At 43.2% G+C, this 23302-nt stretch overlaps 1 protein-coding gene across 3 annotated transcripts in view; it reads right to left on the reverse strand.

Annotated features, from left to right (window-relative positions):
* The window catches only part of sema5a (sema domain, seven thrombospondin repeats (type 1 and type 1-like), transmembrane domain (TM) and short cytoplasmic domain, (semaphorin) 5A), a 112512-nt gene that overhangs the window by 33781 nt on the left and 55429 nt on the right, over positions 1-23302 (reverse strand). For all 3 annotated transcript variants that reach the window (XM_063912127.1, XM_063912125.1, XM_063912126.1), the window contains exons 7-14: positions 19870-20083; positions 17784-18069; positions 16021-16156; positions 11704-11908; positions 8326-8533; positions 6021-6138; positions 3387-3568; positions 2287-2430 (exon numbers count right to left, since the gene is read on the reverse strand). In XM_063912127.1, coding sequence (XP_063768197.1) covers positions 2287-2430; positions 3387-3568; positions 6021-6138; positions 8326-8533; positions 11704-11908; positions 16021-16156; positions 17784-18069; positions 19870-20083 — 1493 coding nt within the window. The remainder of the gene's footprint in view (positions 1-2286; positions 2431-3386; positions 3569-6020; positions 6139-8325; positions 8534-11703; positions 11909-16020; positions 16157-17783; positions 18070-19869; positions 20084-23302) is intronic.

Here is a 23302-nt window from a genome sequence, read left to right on the forward strand (position 1 = left end):
AGGTCCCAAATACTCCTCTATTGTTCATGAAAAAAAATCAAAAGCTGCACGCTGTTTACCCTGGGTGTAAAAACCCTCCGAGCCGTGTGTTCTCTCCAACTTTCACTAATCTGCGAGCTTGTAGTGGGATAATACAGCGGGGAAAGAGGAGTGTGGAGAAGTAGCAGTGTGTGGATTACAATCTTGCAGAAGCCTGAGCAAAACACACACACACACACACACACACACACACACACACACACACACACACACACACACACACACACACACACACACACACACACACACACACACACACACACACACACACACACACACACACACACACACACACACACACACACACACACACACACACACACACACACACACACAGAATACCCTAGCTGCAGAGCACAATGAAAAACTGCTGCAATCAATGTGAAGCAGATTTCATTTCATTTCAAATCATCACACACACACTTTGATCACAGATTTACTCCTCCTTATCCGTGTTAAGTTGACACTAAAGACACACAGAGCTGATGAGACTAAAACGCTCCTAATTGCCAGCTTCAGGCTGAGTCAGCAGAGTGGACGATGCTGAGGGAAAAGCCAACAGAAGGTTCATAAATGAAGGCATTAAGCCGCCAGATTTAAGCCCGCAGCGCTGCCGTGCACGGCTGCTTTCAAAACATTTGCTTTATCTTTAAAATAATAATAAAGGGCCGCTGATGGAGGCAGTCGGAGTGTTAGGAACTGGGCGTCTGTGACGACTGCTACGTTGCTGAAACGCGCTCAACTTAAATAAACTCTCATTATTCTTGTTTCACACCTAGGGTATTCCATGTAGATGCATGTTTGAACACAAGTCTTGTGCAATAATCCGAAGTTCCTCAGGGCTTCATGTGAGGAACAGAGAGGCTTGTTGAGAGGAAGCCTGAGCCCCATCACATAAAGGCATTAAAGCGATGGTTGAGAGCGCAGGAGCTGCTGAAGTGCCCGTCCTTCTCGTGCTGTGTGGATTAAAGCTCGTACAGAAGACCTATTTGACACGTGGGCAGCTATAAACCACAGATGTGCTGGGTGCTTTTTTACAAATTCAACAAGAAGATTTGAGTTTTTTGCGAGCATTGGTAATAAACAGCCGGACACACCTGGATATTGAACACACAAACATTTTCTAGCATCCCCTATCCATTTCTCCCTCAGGCAGAGTGAAAGTGATACAGAATAATTCATCTGTTAGCACATTTTCTCTTAGCCTTACTGTCCATCTGTCTCACACACACACACACACACACACACACACCTCACTTCTTCTGCAGCCCTCCCAGCTGGCCCCTAACTGGCCTTAGGTGTTTTAAATAGCTGAACATAGCAGCACCGAGAGCAGGAAGGCGAGATGAAACAACAGCGATTAAAGAAAGGGAGGAGGAGGCAGAACCTGCTCCTGGCCTCCCGCCGTCAAACAGCCAGCAGATTTTTTCGGTTTGTTTTTTGAGGATCTGCACTGTGCTGGTTAGACCACATATTTTCTTCCACTAGGAGCATCAAGCGGGAGGAAAGTGTGTGAGGTTAAAGGACACTAAAAAGTGCAGAGAAAAGAGCAACAGCATGTAATGCAAGGTTCATCCTCGAAGGCCATTTCAAATTACTGGTCCGTCGCAATGCTGCTTCTGTTGCCTTGGCTACAATTCCTCCCTGTGCACTGTATTTTTCTGCCTCCACCTCTGGTTAACAGCAGGATCTGGAGGAAAACGGCAGGTTGCCCCACTTGGTTAGACAGATGACGATTGCCTCACTTCATTCATAAAGAGCAGTCTTTATAAAGATATAGATGAAATGTAATACTTTCATTTCAGAAGTCAGCTTTCTGTTTAGCAAACACTGAGCTGAAGTTTTAGATGAACAGCTCATCTTCTGATCTCTACCTGAGTGTTTCCTAACATACTTTCTCCTTGTAAGACAGATTCTTTTCCAGGCCTTGAAGGTTGCTTAGACACCAAACAAAGAGCATCTTTAAAAGGCGATTACTCTTCGGCAAAGCCTCCAAAAGCTTCAGAAAACGCAGCCTGTGTGTGAAAGCCAGATAATTACCGAGCACGGGCCTATCCTACTCTCTCCTTAATTGGCTGTCAAAGTTGTGAAAAAAATAAAACTAAATGAAGAAGTCACAGTGAAAGTCACGCCTCCTAACTGCAGTTTGCAAATTACACAAGAAAATAGCTTTTTCTAACATGCACACACACACATTTGCTTTGGTCAGGTCGTGTAGAAATGTGTGTGTGAGTGTGTGTGAAATACCTCTCCTCGCGGTTCTGGCCCACACACACTCGTCCTCCGTGGCGGGGGGTGGGGTTGCTGCAGGATCGCTGTCGGACCTGGAAGCCGATCCCACAGGTGGTGCTGCACGGAGACCAGGAGGTCCAGGGGGTCCACGCCCCGTTTCTATGGAGACGCAGAGCTACGTCAGTCTGATGTCAGACACTACAGGTACATCAAATATTCAACTGATAGATATCACGGTGAAACGTCCCATGTTGATCACTGACCTTAAACTACATAGTTTCACATGTTTAAATATGCAAATTAGCTGAATGTTATTCAATTTAAGGGATTTTAAGGGATTAATAAACACGTATTTCTACCTAAAAGACGACAATTATTAGTTTGAAGGAGAAGTAAAGAAAAGCAATTCTGTTTAAAGTCTTCATAAATCTCAACGAGCTGCATTTCTTTTTAAATTTGAGTGAAATCACTTATTTTCCTGCTGTTTAGATGAAATAATTTTAAGAGCTCATTGGAAAATCTCCTCTCACTACTGTCAGACATTAATTGGAAGAAAAAAAAAGAGTTAATTGACAATCACAGACAATGGATGAGTAAATAAATAATGCCGATAAAGCTTATTTGCTTCATCCACTCACATGTTGTATCTTCTGTTTGATGACATGGTAGTTTCAGAGCAGCTAATTGTATCTCTGATTCACTAACGGAGTGGTAAAACAGCCTCCAATCAACACCTTTTACCCCAATTAACTGACACTGAATACACATCAGTCTGCTGATGAGTGGGTGTGAGGAAGCAGGAAATGAGTTGAATAATTGATGCAAAAACTGTATCCCCCTCATCTCACACCCTGTCTATTACAGAAACAGAGACAGGAGACAGGAGACAGGAGCGGCACGGCACCCAATTAACACGTCGCAGATTAACATCATTTAAAAAATAAACCGTACAGACATAAATCATTGCATCCTGTCGCTGTGGATGTGTTGTGTCTAATCATAATCATTCTATGTTTCATTTTGGTGAATTTAGGTCTCTTCCTGGTTGGAAAGTGTCTCTTTGTAGACATTTGAAGTGTTTTTATGGTCATTCTCAGTCTTTTTGAGTGACGTACCTGGAGCAGTTGGCGACCTCCACGCTGATGCCATAGCAGTGCTGGCCCCCGCACTGAGGGGCCGGGTTATTACAGGCCCGGGTCCGACACAGACAGGAACCCGCGCTACCTCCGTCATTATGGCTGCACATGGACCAGCCTGACCAGGCGCCAAAGCCTCCATCAACCGTCACATTTCGGATCTGTTAGCAAGGAGAAGGGCCAGAAATAAAGCATTTGAGAGTAATGGGTTTTCTGAGAAACTGCTCATTGCATTAGACTGATGCTCTCAGGAAGGCATCGCTCCGGCAGCCAGCGGCTACAAACAGAAATACACTTTCCTGAAACAGATGCAAAAATAACTGCATTACATCTTCTACAGCACATCCTGAATTGGGCCGTTATGCGTACAAAAAGGTGCTGGAAGATATATGAAAATTGTCAGAGGACATGATGAGACTCCAAAATAGAGATTCAGAAAGGCAAATGAAAGCTGTGAGCGGACACGTTCGAAGGACGGAAATACGAGGGAATAAAAGTGGTGACGTAAATAGATATCTGAGCAGAAACACAATGAAACAGGAAGGCTCAGATATTACAGGGGCTATAAATTACAGGAGTGATGTCCTGCGCGAGCGAGCTAAACACAAAAATGTGCCGGCGTGAGATTCAGATGATATGAGCCATGTCACGGCTGCATTTCAGGGTGATTTAAAACTGCAGAAAACACTTTCACACGTGGAAAGAAGAGAGCGTGATCATCGGCTGCTTTGGCAGGAACAGACAAAGCGTCGGCCCTGTTCGCGCTTTCTGGTAATTGTACTCCGCCGTGTGTCTAACCGGAGGACGCTCGGCTCAGACAGACAACATTTGCATCAACGGGCGGCCTAGGAAACAACTAGAGAGAGAGGGGCTTTCAGCAATCAATTACAGCTCACACTCACACACATTAAAATCTGGAAATGAAAAGGCAACAGAAGCAGAATAATAAAGTAATTCTAGAGGACCATAAAAAGCTATTTGGCGCAGAGGAGCAGGTAGACATGGGTAAAGCTGTCTCTGTTATATTCTGCAAAGTCATGCTTTTAGAGTGGGGGCTGATTGAAATGATTTTTAAGCAAAGAGGGTTCCATGAAAACATTTATTGAGCAGAAATTTCCATTTCAGTTGAGAGGAAACATACAGGACGGTGACTCACACTTCCCCACAACAACAACTTTTTCCATATAGACGTGTGAGATGGCCAGATGGCGTTCTGTGAGTGCGTTTGAGACGCTCCTACACATCGATCCTCAGCGTGAAACCTTCACTGGCCTCCAGCTCCACTACTTCCATTTGCAGGAGAAATTCAGCCAGTTTAGCCTTTTTTCTGAAGCTGTTAATGGACTCATAGGGAGTGAGACACTAACTGTGATAAAAGACGACGTGTTGTTTCTCAGTTTTCATGTCCTGGCAGTGAGTTGTTGCATGCACACACTTTCCCCATTTTGGTCTGGCTTCATGAGCCCCATTGTAAAGTCATTTATCTCCGTCAGGATGCAAAGTGATTACTGCCAGAGTTAATTCATGCTCGCGCTAAATGGATCTGGGTAGGTTAAGTGAGTAAATACATATTGCATTATGGCTGTGGGCAGCGGTGTGTGACCAATAGTTTAAAACTAAGGAAGGGGAGGCTCTGCTGCTGCGCCAAGTATCTTTAATTAAATCCTGCATTTAAAGCAATAATGTAGAGAAAGTTAACTCAGCAGAAAGACGGGCAAACATTGTTAACGTGCTATAGCCTGGCTCTGATAAAACATAACGATATCCACGCACCAGCTCCTCTACTGCTTATTAATAAAGACATCGATTTATTTAAACTCTAAAAGTTTACATTACATTATAAAAGAAAGCAAACATTGAAACTGATGGAAACATGGATATTATCTTCATTTAAATCATGCATCTAAAGTAGTAAGTTAAGGACAGTTAGCTTAGCTTAGCATTAAGACTGGAAATCATGGTTAAACAGCTAGCCTGTCTCCGTCTTAAAGACGAAGATATCGGCATCCCATCACCTCAAATGCTCTATATTCATATAATGCTCCAATGAAAATAAAATATAAAGTCCATATCTATATAAAAATGAGGCAGAATATCAGAGATATCATAAATGAAAGTATGACTGTTTTCTCCAGGTATACTCCCAGGACGGGGTTTAGGACTCTTGCACAAGAAAGAACATGCTGAATGCATCCAATAGTAACCTGGCAAAATGTTAATGTGTGTGTCACGAATCATGTGAGGATGTTAGCCGAGTTTCTGCCAGAGTTATGATGACAGATGCCACTGGAGCTCGGTGGCCTGACTGCCAAATATTCCTGTGAACATGAAGCCACATAAAAAGGGCATGAAGGCCAACAGCACTGAACATGACGTCTGTGAAATGCAGGCGTAACCCCCCCCCCCCCCAACACTGCTCAGAAATGTGGTGCACGCTGAAATAAATGGACGAGCCGTTTTGCTAATGAGGGAGCAGTCAGAGGTGAGTGATGGAGGCAGCGCTCTGTTCTCTAAAGGGAAGTTCAGTATGAGCTGAACTCCAGGACGTTTTATTTAAAGGTTTCAAAGTAAAGGAAACAAAGGAAGTAAGGTATGTACAGCAGTGATACTCACAGGACATTTTGAGATGCTCTGCTCCCATTGGCTCATCCGGACACTCTCCTCCAGCGTGGTGCACTTCTTCAATAGAAGGTCCCAACCACAGTACGGGTCCCTGGCCCCCACACAGGCTCTGCAAGGAACAGTAAAGTTTAACAGGCTTTTATTAACCGCTCACATGTGAATACAGATAGCTCTGCGTCATGACAGGACATTAAATCTAACGCCAGGTCGAGACAAAGAAGGAAAAGGCTGGAAGAAATGATAAAACATATGAACTAGGATCGGACAAAGAGAGCAGGTGTAGAAAGAGAGGCGAGTGCAAATCAAATTAAAGTCAGGAGCTCCTCAAGTGACAGAGAGGAGCTTATCAGCCCAGCAGATATTTTCTGAGAAAACTGCAGCAGAGATGGATGTGTCTTTGCAGTATCTGCTTCAGGTGGTTTATTGAGTGCAATAAAGAGCCTGATGTTACTTTTTTCATGCAAATAGGAGACTGTGGTGACAGCACAATGACACATCTCTGAGCCACGAGCCCCAGGTGAAATGAAACCCAAGTTGTCCGTGGGTTTCATCACAATGAACCGAGCGCAGCAGGCAAGGACAGAAGACCATAGGCACCCATGCATGTGAAGATGCAGGAACAGTCTGACGCAGCGTCTGGGAGGCTAACAAAGACTTTTGGGGACTTTATTTGCAAGATGAAGGATATTTGAGGTGAGAAAAGGGAGAAAGAACAAGATGATACATGTCCTCCAGAGGACCTCCAGGGGCCCAGGGACTGCATACCAGCCGTCAGTGAGACAAACAGAGAGGCAGCCTTCTAGTATTTCAGGTAAACCTCAAAGAGATGAACCCGGTACCTCTCACTGTACTGTGTGCACGGTGGTACTCCTTTATTTAATGTGTGGTTTAACAAGTAATCTCCCTATGTTGTTGCATGTGGTACAATCTAAACCCCCCACAACCCCCTGCCTCTACTCTCTATCATTATTCCCACTGGACAAAACAAAGGAGGGCAGAGGAAATACGAAAGGAAATTAAAAGGAAATATGTATATTGTTGGAAGAAATGCTAGTTCTGCACATTTCCATAATATGAGCTTCATACATAATAACAATAAGCATAATAAAGTAATGTGAGTTGAAGGAAGTTAAAGGACCAATTTAAGTAGATACTGAAGATGAGGGGGGGTGAATCACAGTCAGACAATCAGACAGGAGGGAACACACAGAGACAGGAAGCAGAGGGGGTGAACACCTTTCAAAGTAAAACAGGAAGCCGACAGACTGTGACAATTCAGAATGAAACAGATTGTGACAAAACAAGCATCTAGACGTCTTTCTGCTACATGGAAAACTACAGTACGTTAGGAACAGTAGGGAATGACTGTACTAGTGAATCAAGTGTCACTATAATTAGGGGGGTGAATAAATGATGCCTTAAGAGATGCAAACAATGCAAGTTGCCAAGTCTGCAGGAGAGAATACTAGCATTACCTTACTCTTTGTTGACACTAAAGTCAATATACTGGAGGTTCGTGCCAACCCAGACTCCAACCCATTCTGCTCTCTGTTGTGCAAAAGACATCCAAATCTCCAGAAAACATTTGTCTCAGACTGTGCATGCTGTACCAAACCCTAGCTAGAATATGCATGACAAGAAGTCACTAGGACATTAAATATTGTCCTGATATGAGATCATGAAGATGGAAACCAGCTTCTAAAGCGTTAAAGGATGGCCCTTCCAGAAGGTGAGGTTTCTGACCCGGCACGAACCGCATCACTGGTTTTATTCCTTTTATCTCTTTAGTTCCTCTGACTCTCTTGCACTCTCTTAGAAAAAGGGAATATAGTGATTAAGTGCCCATAAAGGCTGCAGCATATATCACAGAGCCACAGGTGTAATATGAAGCCTTAACTCTTCATTGTGCGGGAGATAAGGAATGCAGGTGTGAATCCTCTCTGTGTGATGATGAATGTGATCCCAATCTGGTGGTGAGACTTCACACCCGGGCCTCTGTCTCTGGGTTTTTCATTTGCCAATATTTATGCCTTGACGTAGCGTCTTCAAGACAGACAGAAACTCAATATATCTGCCTCACACACACACAGCTGCAGCAGTGTGTGTGTGAGGGAGATGCAGACAGATGGACAGAGGGCAGTTTGAGTGGCTCGGACAAAAGCTGATTTGCAGGGTTTAAAATCTGAGCCTGGCTGGCTCAGATAAACACAGCTTCTGGAAGGAGGGAGCTTTGAAACTTCTGTGTGCATTTTGGTTTTTTGACAGTTTCCGTTGAGATGAATGCTCATACACTCACTCTCTGCTCTTGTGGTAGCTGCATCTCTTGAGCGGGATCTTGATGACCTGGTCTCTCACTCCCACGTAGAGCTCGCTGCGGCTGTGCAGGATCAGCAGGCTTCGGATCGGCTGCCTCTTCCTGGGCGGGAACAGCTCAATCTCCTCCAATAGGCAGCTCCCCGTGGACTGATTGAGAGGGGAGAGCACTTTCCTGATAGTGCCATAATCTGGAGGAGAAAGAGGGGAGGGGTAGAGAGAGGATCAGTCACCAAGAGGGAAGCAGGTGTTTCATCTGCACAGGTAAAGAAGAGGCAGGGTAAGAACAGCAGAGAGAAAAACAACAAAATATACACTTCAATGTGAACTCGGTATGAACCACACAACAATGGCTTCCTAACAAAGACGCTGTAATACAAGACTGTCAAACACACTGGAGGTGGCTGGGCTTGGTTTGCCATCAACATGCAGAGCTGCACACAGGGAACAGGTACAGTATGACAGCGGAATACATGATGTGCTAGCCTACTTTCTTTAAGGGTGTATTCCAGAGAAAGTGAGGAAACCCTCGTCACTGTGACCTTTATTCTTACGTAAGGTGTGAAGACGTTGGGGGGCATTTTCCTTTTTTGGAGGGCTAAAACAAACACCATATATTATACATGCAATCCCCTGGGTGCAGAAGCAGTAATTGGGTGCACAGTGCTGGAAAGGAGAGCAGGGTGAATTACTAATACGAAGTTTCAAAGTAAGGCATGTAAAAAGTTGAGCATGGCCCCGGGCAGTGCTGGGCATTATTAAGTAACTTGTTACGGTAATGAGAATAACCAGTTCAGGTGACCTTCAGAACTCTCATAATGAGGTTGTTGTTTCCCTTCTTGTTTCATCGAGTGCTGATGTCAATTGGGTTAATGGTACTGGTCTCTTTAATGGGCTTTATCAATGGTTATTAGCCTCATATTATCCTCTATGGGTCAGAAGGGGCCGGCTTCACCAAATAGTAGTTTCAAAATGCCGTTATTCTGACCCAAAAAACAATATTTTCTACCTAACTACCCAACCGAATACTCTAGTTGCCTACAATTAAAGAAATTGTCAAATTTGTCCTCAAAATATTACATTTAGCTTCACTTATGTCTGAAAAAAAGGGTGATAATCACTGATAATGCTCTTGTAGCTTCAGTGAAAAGACTAGTCCAGACAGTGCAAGAAATAGAGGTATAAAGGACAACAAAACACTGAAAAACTACTTGCTTAATTTCCATAAAACAAGGTGAAAGGGTGCAGCAATGGCAGAGGAAGAAGCCATCACATTTGGGAGCAGATCCGAATCACTATGGGGGATAAACGCGTTATTTTCCACCCATGGAAAAGCCTTGCCTACACACTGACAGCATTTAGTTCTGGATCCTTCTCTCTATTTACTTGTAAGCGTACTCACTTCCCTGCAACCTAAAGACGTCTTTTCTTATCTTACATGTCTTTTCTTTAATCCCGCATGTGTCGAGAAACTCGTGTTGAATAATTACTGAAGCAGTGTAATTACTTTTCCAATGAGTGATATGTAATGAGAAAGTAATTCCTCTTTACTCTCAGGGCACGTACCTCCACTGGCGCTCAGCTCTTAGTTGGAAAATTGCTCTTTTGTTTGGCCAAGAAACTTTCAGGAATGTCCTTTGCATTTAACAGAATTCTGCTGGAGAAAAACGCTGCTGCTGACTAATGAGGGTGGGGGGAAATGAGCTGCGAGCCACACGTTAGAAAAACATAGCACCGGGACGTCTCCGGACCCCCGGTTGGAGGTATTGGGTTCTCCACAGCGGTCCCAATCAGCGGGGTGCGTTTAAGCGTTAACAATAGCATGTGATTAGGTACAGTATGTGCGCTACCCGATGGCCTTGGCAGGATTTCAGATGTTTTCATTAGCGTCTGGTTAGTGTCTGGGGAACCTGCCGTGTGGGCAGCTCTGCTCCGACGCTGCATTGATCACAGCGCCGTGCAAACAATGAGAGGGGAGTTTTCGAGGGAGATGCCAAGCGTAGAGCCGGTGGACTGGAACAGGCTGTGTGTGTGTGTGTGTGTGTGTGTGTGTGTGTGTGTGTGTGTGTGTGTGTGTGTGTGTGTGTGTGTGTGTGTGTGTGATATCCTAAAATAACATTGACTAACAATGGGACGATCATGTTGACATTTCCCTGCGGGGCTGCGGTACATTAGCACGGTGAAGTGGGTCGCACTGCATTTAAATTCTGTTCACAACATCCTCCCGTAATCCATACCGTCTGTTTTATCATAACACCGGATACACACCATACGCCGGTGTGTGTCTGCAGCTGATACTGTTTCTGTGCAAAGTATAACATCACATATTGTCCATGTGATCAAACAATGTCCTGATAAGCAGGCAGCTCGGGGAGGGATAACATGGAGTGAGAGCTGTGTGTGTGTGTGTGTGTGTATTATTAATCACAGGTGCGTTTCCTTTTGACACACGGCTGTTGGCTGTTTCATGGTGTCTACAATGTTTTACTGACTGATGCACAGGAGCGATGTGTGTTCCGTCGGTGCATGTGGAGGACATATGGAGGGAAGGAGTGATCAGACTCAGGTCAGAAGATGGGGCTTTGATAACTCCTCAGAAGTACACATCTATTGCTTTCATCATTTTCTTTTTTATGTGCAACGGCTGCACCTTCAAGGTCTTAAGGCCCCTTAAAACGTCTTTTAGATGAAACTTATTTATGTAAAACAATCAATTTTCACGGCAAAATAGTTACAAATTAAAGCTTGAATTTAGAAAGTGATGTTGGGTATTATTTATTAAAAGTTCAAAATGCTAATCAATGCTAATCTGCTGCTCCAAGACTGTAGGTGTGATACGTGCACATTTGGCTGACAGTGCAACACTGGCAAACAACCGTCAACATAAAACCTGTGAACGCACAGAAATAGAAAAAGTGTGAAATAAGCAAAATAGGACGTAATGTGGGACCCAAGGACAACCTAAGTCTGCAAAAAGAAGTATGTAGTTTAGGAGAAAATGACACTAAGTATTACTTGATTTATTACATCTGTTCCCATTTTTGGATGGATCAAATGATCTAATAATCGCTTGTGTTTGCTAACGGTACCTGGCCAAGCTGAGTCTCCCAAACTCCATCGACATAGGGCCTTTCTTAGGGAAGCCACAACCAAAAATGCTAATGTCAGAGGCTTCAAAACCTCTATACTGTAACTGTGTTCACTTATTTGGAAGGTAGCACCCCATTGCTCAAACTCAGAAAGCGATTGAAAAAAAGGTTTAAGGGTCAATAAAAAGTCTCAAAATATTGCAAATAATACAAAACAGAGACAGAAATATGGACAGCATGCACACAGAACGCACGTAGCACCATGAACCCACCTGTCGCCAGGTATATGATGTGCAGTAGCGTGTCCTTCCCCTGCACCACATCCACCGCCACATGAGTGAAGCGCACGTTGTCCTCCATGAAGTAGGGCACTGGAACCACGGGTTGGACCACCTCGTGCATGAGCAGGAACTTCTGAGCGTCCTGCAGGTTCCTCTCCGTCAGGTTCACGTAGGAGCCCGAGTCGATGGTACCGCACTGTCGAGGGGGGGGGGGGGGAGCAGAGAGGAGTGCATTAATAACAGCTCAGAGCACTGTGGGAGGAAAAGCTATGTTAATAAGTCTCCTGTCCTACCAGAGATATGAAGAGAGAGCGATCGAATGATTAAATGGACGAGGCTATAAAGTCGATTGCAGCTTCTTTGTTATAGTTTTGTATCCTCACGACTTTAACACTCTGTCCATACACCACCAAGACTGAATGAGTGTTTAACTGAGCAATAGATATCTCCTTTATTAGGTTTTTCCTCTTATCCATACATACTACTGGTGAGTTTTGCTGGTACCCCAATAATAAAGTCTTTGATTGCTCGTCTCATATCTTTAAAAATGCTTTCATCTTCAGAGCTTTATTATTGCTGTTCATGTTATTAGAGGAAATGCAGCCATATCGTTCAAACAAAGGACTACTCAGAGAAGAAATTACAACAGGAACCGACACATCTCACATGAATAGGTAGATGTCATGGACACAGATTCATTGGTTTTATCAGGTTTTGTTTGTATTCCCAGTAGAGTCCGTACTGCAGCACGTTGTTATAATGTGTAATATGTTAGATATTTTCCTGACTTCATTTAATAAGAAGGAGTGCAATAAAAGAACAGTGTCGACGTGGGAGTTATTTTATTGTGATGGTGAGCTTTTTAACAATAGAGTGTTAATTTATGTAGTCCTTTATATGTGAAAGAGCTTCCAACCAGCATTATAAATAATATAAAAGAGAGAAAAGCTGCATTATCAAGATAGAGCACTAATTGCATAGTAAAATATAAAGTGCTGCAAAGAACATTCTCTTTATGTGTCTGTGGCATGCTGTCCAGGGAACAGTTTGTGTGTTTTAGAGATCTCAATCCCTTTAAAAAGCATTGCATCACCTGAGCAATATGTAGAACAGTGTCATTTTTCATGCTGTTTAGGGCGAGGATGTAGAGCCTGTTTTCCAGCCTGCAGAATGTGACTAAGAGCAGCACAAAGCCAGGCCAGCTGAGGCAGAGCTTGATGAGTAAAGCTAACCATGTGTGTCCTTCTCAGTGAGTCCCTGTATAGGGTCAGGGTTGTGGATTGAGGCCCTGTCCACAAAGAACCGGCCTTCTCCAAAACAAAAATAAGCCATGCACGATAATTACAATAACCCAAATGACTGGCACGGTTTTTGTTTTGAGCAGCAGACGCAGTGTGCGGATTCGCTCCGGGCTAACTAGACCTTGGCTGGTGATTAGTTCCTGCTGACACGCTGCAGAAGCAACAGTACGGACACTTTATACAGATCAATCCCTCGCCTCTCCCTGGGCTGACAGAAGAGAAATCATGGTGGACTTTCCTGAGATGGGCAACGGATCAGCGCCCTCGCCACATCAGGAGATGGGAAATTAAAGCCCTGAAGGACAGGGGAATGCAACACTGTGTGCTCCTTAAATGAGCCTCCTGCTTATGGGATAAATGTGGAGCGGGTGTGTGTGTGTGTGTGTGGGGAGGGTTTTATAATAACATATGTCTTAGGTTTCCTTTCGTGGTTTGGCCTTGCATTGCGTGCATGTGTGTGTCTAAGTGTGATTGTATTTCTGTCACACTGAGACAAAGCTCTGCTCGGACCGGCGAGGGTGTATGAGATGTGTGAATGAGCAGAGAGACGGATGTGGTGATTTCCTCCGTACAGTCAAGGTGAGGGACAGAACCACCATTTGGCTGAGGGCCCATCCAACACTCCGGTCATCATCAGCTCACTGTGCCAGGATGATAAGTGCCTCAGAGGAATATGTATTACACCATGTTTTTTTTTGCCAAATGGGCTTTTGTTTAAAATGCTTTCAGGTCACTTCAAAAGTCAGCATCCTGGTTATAACTTAACATTTGATCAGTTTTGGCTCCGACTGATCATACATATTGAAAGGAGTACTCTTGATTAGTGTTGTGAAATATCTCAAACTTTCCAGCAGCATTCAGCTTTGACTCCAACTCAAATGTACTATATGCAACAGTGTGCAAGTACTAATGGCTCTGCATTGCCAATATTTTAATAAACTGGAACTATTCATCTCTGTCTGACTTTTATAGCAGGTGTGCTGATTTCTGTGTGAATGATTTGAGACAGTTTTGCATGATTCTGGCGTTTGTTGCACCGTAACGTCAGCTGGTAAACTCATTTACAAACGGCACGATAATGAGTGTAATGCAGCCTCTAATTTGAGGTACTATACATACAATTTTTATGTATTTATTGCTTGGTATTGGGACTATTAAAGTTAAAGGCCATTAGTGTCATAAATAATACAGATTTTTCTAAAAAGTTCATGACATATTGTTTCTCTATGGATCTAAATGAATGCATTTGTACATTCAGCCATTACAGTGTGACAGAAATCCCATACGACACAGAGACGGTATCAGCTCCTCACGCCCCGAGGAAACCCAGCAGGGTCAATCCCTGAGGTTCAAATAAATGGGCGTTTTTACTCTGCAGACAGAATGGGAATTAGGCCCTCAATCAATGACCAGTGAGTGATGACTTCACCGTGATAATTATCCCTATTTGACAGCAATCAACAACCACGCATTTTTGAGGGCCGTATTTGTGTACAGAGGATATGTATGCATGAGGTGTTGTGTGTGTGCGTGTGTGAACAAAGGGGCAGTAAAAAAAAGGAACGAGGCAGGCCATAAATCCTCCGCTCGTAAATCTAATCCTCCAACATTGACAAATGCTTGATGAAGATGTCACTGAAACCTAGATAAAGTGTGTATCGGTCCAGTGGTGAGGAGCAGCTATTGTGCCGGAGCTTAAGGGAGGGATGAGAATAGAGAGGGGAAGAACAGATCCTGGTTTATCCTTGAGGAACTCAGCCTCATAAAAGCTTATGGTATATAGAAAACTGCTCTTTGATGTACCTACAGTATGCTAAGCACAATAAATATGTGGTCAGCATCGCAGGTCAGACAGATCCATGCTTTTTCACAGCAAGCACTTTCAGAACATCCTTTTCCCTGCATGTCTTACAGATAATGTGTGTGTGGGACTTCTCGATAGTATTTCTGCGGTTCCTCCTGCAGCTGCTGGGTTGACAGAAACATGATAGAGGGCCCGTGATGGGAAACATGTGTGGAAGTGAGGCGTGTGTCACAGATTGGCAGCGAGACCTCAGAGGGAATTCAATCCCTCACGGAGAGCGGCGTGGATTAGCTCCCTCGCTATCTTTCTAAGCGCGTTACAACAGAGAGCTAATAAAACATTCCCTCTGTGTCGTCAGGGACTAAAATCAAGTGACCTGGCACTGCTCTCGGTTTTAAGACGGAGGACATAAAACATAAACATAAAGTGCCACTTGTGCAAAACACGGACGGTTTATTAGAAAGGGGACTAGAGTTCACGTAACGAGGCAATGAAACACCTTAAAGGAACGATTGTGCCACGGTAAAAAATGACTGGATTTTATAACGAGCGGCCGTAAATGTGTTCAGAGAGAGCGGTGATTGAAGGAGAGGAAATTAATGAGAAGAGCTGGGAGTCTGAAGCATGGTGGACACACACACACACCACATGCTTCTGACCCCACCTACGTGTCTTTTAAACTGGGAACGGTGGTGGACCTTTCCCCACCACTTTTTCAAATAGTCCCAATTTTGTCCCAAATATTTTTCAAAGCAAACTTTGTTAACATTTTAAGATAGCAGGCACCAGGAACGGCTAACTAACAAATAAAAAACACAAGTTTCATTTGCACAATAATAAGAAATGAAGCTGAACGATAGATAGACTAAGTGGAAGTGCCTTTGCATAAGCTAAAAGTAAAATCCACCCATGCTTTTTGATTATGAAATGACCCTAAATCAGGCACTGATCAACACATTTTAAGACTTCTTGGCATATTTTCTTTTGTCCTTGTCTTTGTAATTATCTACTCTGACCTCAAACTCATCCCTTTATTACATTGTCTAAAATAGTATATGTTGAAGACCACTTAATAATCTTCTCTCCTCTTATGTCTCCACAACTTGGGTCTAGATCCCCTCCAGCATGAACAAATGATCGAATCCTTTTGGGAAGCAGACCCTCTCTGTCTCGTTTCAGTGTCTCTGAGGTGTGTTTGGTTACCTGAAAGTCCGGGTTGGGGTTGGGGTACGGCAGCCACGCTGAGCGGGAGTTCTCCTGGTACTTGAAGGGCCCGTTGAAAACCTGCGATATGGCGCTGAGATTGAAGGCACACACTGCCGACGCAGCAATGCTGTTTCTGAAAGTCAGGAAAACAAAGAAGAGACGAAACAATGAGAGTGAGGGGGGGTGATTTATGAGTGAGGGGAGTGTTGGAGGAAATGACACCAAAGCAGTAGTAAATAACTCAGTCCAGATTGAGCTGGTATTTGTAAATCTGACCTCTGGGTGTGTGTTTTATTCCCGACCAACAATACAAATCAAAGAGCGGACCGACAGACGTAAGTGATCGTCATTATTGGATTATAAATCCTGCAATGGGACACAATTAAGCTGCCGGGCCCGTCTGATTCACCGTGCAGATCCCAGGCCTGAAATACAGCTTTGACTTTTCAAGCTGTCAGTTTCAACAAGTCCTCCGTCCGAACAGAAAGTAAAAAATGAGAGAATTAACTCTCAACTTAAAGTGAGCGCGCTGAATTATAATCCACCGCGGCTGTTCATTAAACGCTGTGCCTGCAGGGGGAAATGTTTGCAACGCCCTTCAAGAGACTTTTTTTTAAGCAGTGGGAACGCATTGACCATAAAGAATAGATTACTCAGCTTTTAATAATGGTGTGTGTGCGTGTGTCTGAATGAGGAAGTAAAAAAAAGAGTGTTTGTGACAATAGAAATATTGCTTTTCATCCATGGGTGCATCCTATCTCTATGTGCCCGACGCAGCGTTAACGTTAGTAAGTGATGATGTGTTTTATTTCATGCGGTTTAAATGTCACACACTGGAATAAGGGGTTATGTGGGAGTGTTTATGGGTGGATTTTTCTCTAGGAAATTCAAATTTAGATGCACATGGCTGTCATATATCACTCATCTTCATACGCTCGGTGTGCGCGCTGCACAAAGGACACATGTCTAGTTAATGCAGTCCAAGTGCATTTTGTTTACTGACAACGTGCCGTCAACAACACCGTGAATTATACATGAAGCCATTCTGCGGGGGCATAAAAATCAACAAAGAGCCAAAGACGTTTTCATCTGATTTCACTCTGATCGCCTTTTGCTTCATTCAGACAAAGACAGTGATTTGGAAAATAACTTGAATCTGACGACTCGATAATTGACTATCATTTACAAAGACTGGATTCATCTCAAAGAAGAGTGTGTGAATAACAACGCAGAACAGAACACAATCAGGACTTTGGAGATGGAAATATTACAGGATTGAACAAAATCAGGACTTTATTGGTCAACGCTGATTAGAAATCCAGAAATCTCTTTACTGCCTTATTTAAGAGTAGAACATATAGCAATAGCACCAAAAGGAGTCTGAGATTTGATAAATCATGGATGTAATTTGAATATTGTTACACATTGGTCATTCTTTTTGCTTTGCTTTGCATTTGTTGGGTAAATATGTAAAATGTTGAATACACTAAATGGCTCTAAACCACTTTCCTTTACTGTGAAATGCGTCTATGTTTATAAACCTATGCCAAGCCTGATATAATTAATGTTTAGCATCATTTGGTACTTTTGTTTTGGGGTATTTTGTTAGAGTGAGATGTATTTAGCTTGTAAATGTTTGTGTTTAATGCATAAATATATTATGAATACTTCCTGTTTATCGTCTGGCCCCTATTTTCAGGCTTCAGATAGCTTGTCAGTCTAATGATTGCACTTTAATTGATAGAGTTTTTGAAACTCACACGTTGGTGGTGAAGATGCCATAGAGCAGCTCCAGCTCCGGCAGGTAAAAGGTTCCCTGCAGCTCGTTGTAGTTGAAGGGGATCTCTCCAGGGCGGGAGCAGTTCAGCCGGGCCTTCATGAAGGTCGTCCACGTGTCCTCCAGCAGGAAGCGTCCTCCGATGTCGTTCTTACAGACTCTTCCGGCCCGGGAAAACACCGTCCGGCCACAGTCGTGCTCCACCGCGTTCTCCCGGAAGAAGAAGTAGGTGAAGTTGCCGATGTCGTAAGAGGAGACGAAGTTCGGTTCTGTGGCGGGAGGAAATCAAATCAGAGTTTATTTATACAGCCCAATACCACAAAAGACACAGTGGGATTTACAGATTAAGATAAATAGAATTATAATAAAAAAAGGCAAGATAAGATAAAGAGTACTTAAAATACAAATACAATAAAACCATCAAATAAAGTGAATTTAAAGAATGACCCAGGAGAACAAAACATAGGGAATAATACCAAGACACGGAAGGAAGAGAAAATGAGGAGAGGCAATGAAAAATGAGGTTCAGAGAGAGGAAGAAGAAACATTACTTAATGCTGTGGGAGTAAGAGGCAGTGCAATGACTGATTGACTCGCGGTGTGTGTGTGTGTGTGTGTGTGTGTGTGTGTGTGTGTGTGTGTGTGTGTGTGTGTGTGTGTGTGCATGCGTGCGTGTGTGTGTGTGTGTGTGTGCATGTGTATGTGTGTGAGGCCCACACAACAGCAGGTGATCAGGATTAATAACCACAGGCCATGTTATTAATGACATTGGGCCGGTATGAGAAAACTCATTGCTCACTCCGCAGACCTAAAGGTTAGGATGAGAAACGACCAACACAGGTGTAGCATAATCGCCCTCGCCCGATCTGAGACACGCCACCTCCACGCCACCGTCTCCATCTTTATGTTTGACATTATTGGATGTAAACCGCACACTTTATTCTCCCTGACAGTGATTTCATTCTCCTTTAAATGAAAGTGTCCCCCACTCCTCATTTCTCCTCTGCATCTGTGGAGGGCAGTGCATGGGGGAGACAAAAGGGAGAAAAATCAATTCGCCATAAAATTAGTTATTAAACCTTTTCCCAAAAGGTTGCTGCGATGCAATGCATGTGGTGGCTTTTAATTTATTTTTTCAATTTAGCTTAAATGTGAATCAGATAAAAGTCTCTCGCTGACAACACTCTGATTGAACCGCTGGACGCCCTGAAGTTCTCCGGTCTGAACTTTCCAGCGGGAAGGAGACATTGATTTCTGACGACTTCACATTTTACGCTCCTCAAAGAAAAGCTATACAAAGATTTTCTAGTTGCTTAGAAAGTTTAGAAATAGTAGTTTCTACTGATAAGATGCTACAGAAGAAAGCATACATCTTCTCTTTCTCTCTGGAGGAATGCTCCCGTGTTAGATACACATCTGCCATGATTAAATATTGAGCAAAACTCGGAGTCACAAAAAGCTGCAGTTCAACAGCCGAGAAGAAAAATAAATACTTTACTTTATTTAATATCTGCATTATCATCCATCTTATATTATTCTGGTATCCTCTCAAAGTGTTTATGTTATATTATGGTAATATCTTCTACTTACAATTACTACTCCGTGCTTCACTCAATACTCAGTGGTGCAGGGGAACTAGCATTGATTCTAACACGTTTACTTCAGTCACATTTGAAATGACTGCTTTTTGTATTATAAGGTGTGCATCTAGTTGCTACTGTGTGTCATTGGCAACTCTAAAGTCCATTTAAGATGATTTAAAGCACAGTAAATCTGATGAAGCAACATGCAATTGCAAAGTTTGCTCTATTGATGTTTTTAATTGTGCAAACTTTGAAATTTGCATGTTGCTTCATCAGATGTGCTTTGTGCTTTGAATCCTCTTAAATAGACATTAGAACTGGTGTCAATGCATCTCTCTTTCTCCTTCTAGTCTTTGACAGTAATATTGAACTGAAGTTGTGTCCAGTAGCGCTGGTATTCTGATATAGTTTGGTTTACTGTGGGTTACCCTGCACCCTTCAGTCTTTTTTTAAGGAGCATCTCCATCTATATCGACAGCCCCTTACCGTTGAGCCACTTGGAGTTGTACTGGGCGGTGCGCAGCGGAGGCAGGCCCCCCAGGCTGCGGTAGATGGCGGGGTCTCTCCCGGAGAAGTCCATGGCGGTGGCGGCGTAGAGCTCCCCGCTGGAGGTGATGAGGGCGGTGGAGTTGTGCAGCGGGTTGTAGGGACACCGAGCCATCCCGCTGATCTGATCGTGGATCTCTGTCAGATTTGTCAGCTGCAACACAGAGAAGAAAGGGGTTCATTTAGGGCATGAATACAGGTGATCACCGCTGACTGAGGTGCTGAATGTTTACCTGAGTTTAACTCCAGGTAATGCAAAGATAGAGAGGAAGAGGAAAACAGAAGCTGACACGTATTGCCAAAACACTACATGGAGAAAATGAGTTTCCCCTTGAGTGAAGAAACAAAAACAAGATGCATTTCTTCTCATTTCTAAACCCTCATTGTGAGAAACCTGCATATAAATATAGGACAGAGTTTCAAAGGGCAACATTAAAATGCAAACCGGAGAGGCCTGGTAATGTTCTGTTTGTTTCTGCCAATATGCAAATGGTGCAGACAGACTAAAAAACACCCAATCTCATTATGTTTTGTTTGGTTTACATCTACTGAGAAACACACACCACCATATATAAACGAGCGAAACTTTCAGGAGCCCCGAACAAAATCAGAGTGCATTTTGAATCATTAGCAACATAAAAACACAAACAGAGAAGCAGCCTGTCGGGGAAGCAATAACTAAAACGGGCTTATTAAATGGAGTCGCTCTCAGAGTTTAGCTGTTGTCTCTGCAGGACATCCAGTCTGCTCCGAACATTATTTAACCACATCTTTGAGAGGCAGCGCGGGGTATAAAAAGACTTGATGTGAGATGCAGTCATGCCCTGGATTCTGCCTTTGATATTCCGCCAGAAAAACCTCCCTGCTTTTAAAAATACTTTACAGCGTGACCCTGCACTCTTTCCTCGATTAAAAAAAGGACAGGTCATAGCTCAATGACTCAGCCCTGAAGACCCAACAGGAAGCAAGTCATGTCTCCAATCCAAGACGTAATTATATTTTATGGTGCAAAAGTTAACATAGTTTGGAGGATTAGCTCATGGTCTGCGCTTCAATACGAGCTTAACTTCTGACAAAAAAAAGTTGCATTGAAATCACCAAACGATAATAAAAGTGATTTCATTCGCAATTACTTTTCTGTCAAATCAATCCCTCCTCACACATTCTGAGTAATCTGTAGACAACTCTTCCTCCCCCTGTGTCTGGGGGGTGGTGGGGGCTGGCCTCTTCTTCAGCCAATTTCCTGGAGCCGGTCGATGTGGCTCAAAGGTCCTGTTAACTCCCGCCACCTCCGCTCCGCCTGGACCACAACACAACAGAGCAGCCCTGTGTCTCCGCCGGCCCCGGGATGAAAGCCTGGTATTGACGGGGCTCTTTCAGCGGGGCGGAACCGCCGTTTATTTTGGGTCAATTGGGGGTATTTAGATGAACAGGAGGAGGAGTGATAAATAGACCGACTGCAGGGCATCCGTTGCATTTTGAAGAAGGGGAGTGAGAGTAGTCTCTGTGGTGCAGCTGCACTGAATGCCTCTGATAGAGACTTAGAGAAAGAGACCACTCACAGTGCTCACAGCAGGGTGCCATGTCTGCTGCTACTGAGGCGCTGCTGATTTAACACTCCACCATGACAGGAAATCTAGTCACGAGCTCTTCCTATCTTTTTAATTTTTATTGATATTCCCCTGGGGATGCAAACGACACACACTCAAAGCTTTGTGTCATGTAAGCGGAAACAGAAGGTGGTAACTTCTTGATGAAACTTAGTAGTTAAAGCATCACACATCTTCTACTAAATCACAGCCTTCAGTCAGTTAGCTTAGCTTAGCATACACATGAACATGTGTTTGATGTGTAACCTCGGAGGACTTATTAAACTTAAATGAGTATTCTGCTCCTTCATCAATCACCGCCGATGGTTAATCTGTCTGAGCGTTATTCCTGGGCCCGATGAGTGTTTCACATTAACGGACATTCAGTGGGTAAATATGACAGCGGCTGATGAAATACGGCTATAATAATGTCATGGCATTTCAACTATATGTATTTTCACAGCAGTAAACAGCCATTATGAGCCCGTGACCTTTGGGTGTAGAGCTTTAGGACCAAACAAATGTCATGGTGGTAAACGGCTGCTGCCTCCAGAAGGAGAGGCCGGTGTTTGATAAGGTAAGCAATAATCTGACATTTGAAATGTTGCTCTATACTTAACTCCAGTGGGCACTTGTTATTAACAAGAGAATCACGGCTTTTGGCACAGAACACTGTCGTTAAAGAAGGGGCAGCGAGTTACAGAGTGGTGGTTAATGCATGGGGAAACTTGTGTACTTTTGCTCAACTACATTTATTAAATACCACTAGTTGCTAGGCAGAGTTGGATTAACGATAATCAGCCCTCAAATCAGACTGTAGTTCACCTGCAGTAAATCCAGCAGCTACCCTGCAGTATACAAAGCCATTCAAACTAGCTGCACCTTTACCAGCTCTGAGAACACTTTAATGATCAATCATTATAAAACATATCAGAGATATTATTCTGAAATGGACCAATCAGACAATGACTGCTTTTACTGTCGCTACTTTAAGTACATTTAGATGAGAGTGCTTTCTACTTTTAAATCTGACAAATAAAAGGTGATTGAAGGGTGAAGTACAGCTAATTTGAGCTGGTTTTATTTAAATTTAGTCTGCAAGAATGGCGTATTAAATTAAGTGTAAGTGTAAAGTGTAAAGTGTTATGGCACAGTATACACTTCTTTACATGTATGACCACCTGTATCTATAACAACAGAACTTAATATTCATTGCTTTTGTGTTCTTACTGCATCACTTGTTTCTTATTGCGCTTTATTTTCCCTGTCTTTTGTTTCTTGCATCTTCATACTTTTGTTTTGCACGGGGACCACAATGCTTTTATTGCACTGTATATAGATGTACGGCTATACAATCTCTCTCATTCTATACCTTAAAACACAGGATTTAGAGGAATTAGCAGAAGCATGAAAGAGACTCCATATAGTGGAATAAAACAGTGATTTCAAATTAAGAAAAATGACTCTTACTGTTGTTTATTTGTCTATTAATGCACTATATGTTTGTACCTTGCCTTGTATCTTGCTGCAGCTCATGCTAATGATGTTGTTTTGCACTGAGGCCAGGAAAACAGCTCTCTATAGATGTATGACAAATAAGTGTCTTTTATCTACTAATCCTAGAAAATGTGATTAAGAGGACTGTGCAGAATGATTAAAGACAGAAGAGTGAAAACATCAAATCAGACCAAAAAGAACAACTTCAATAACTCAGGAAAGAAGGGCAAAGCGGCACAGATGAGACAAGGATAATTAGACGCAGGTCATCGGCATATTATCGGGAG

The sequence above is a fragment of the Eleginops maclovinus genome, chromosome 21, assembly GCF_036324505.1.
Source record: "Eleginops maclovinus isolate JMC-PN-2008 ecotype Puerto Natales chromosome 21, JC_Emac_rtc_rv5, whole genome shotgun sequence".
Classification (NCBI taxonomy): Eukaryota; Metazoa; Chordata; class Actinopteri; order Perciformes; family Eleginopidae; genus Eleginops; species Eleginops maclovinus.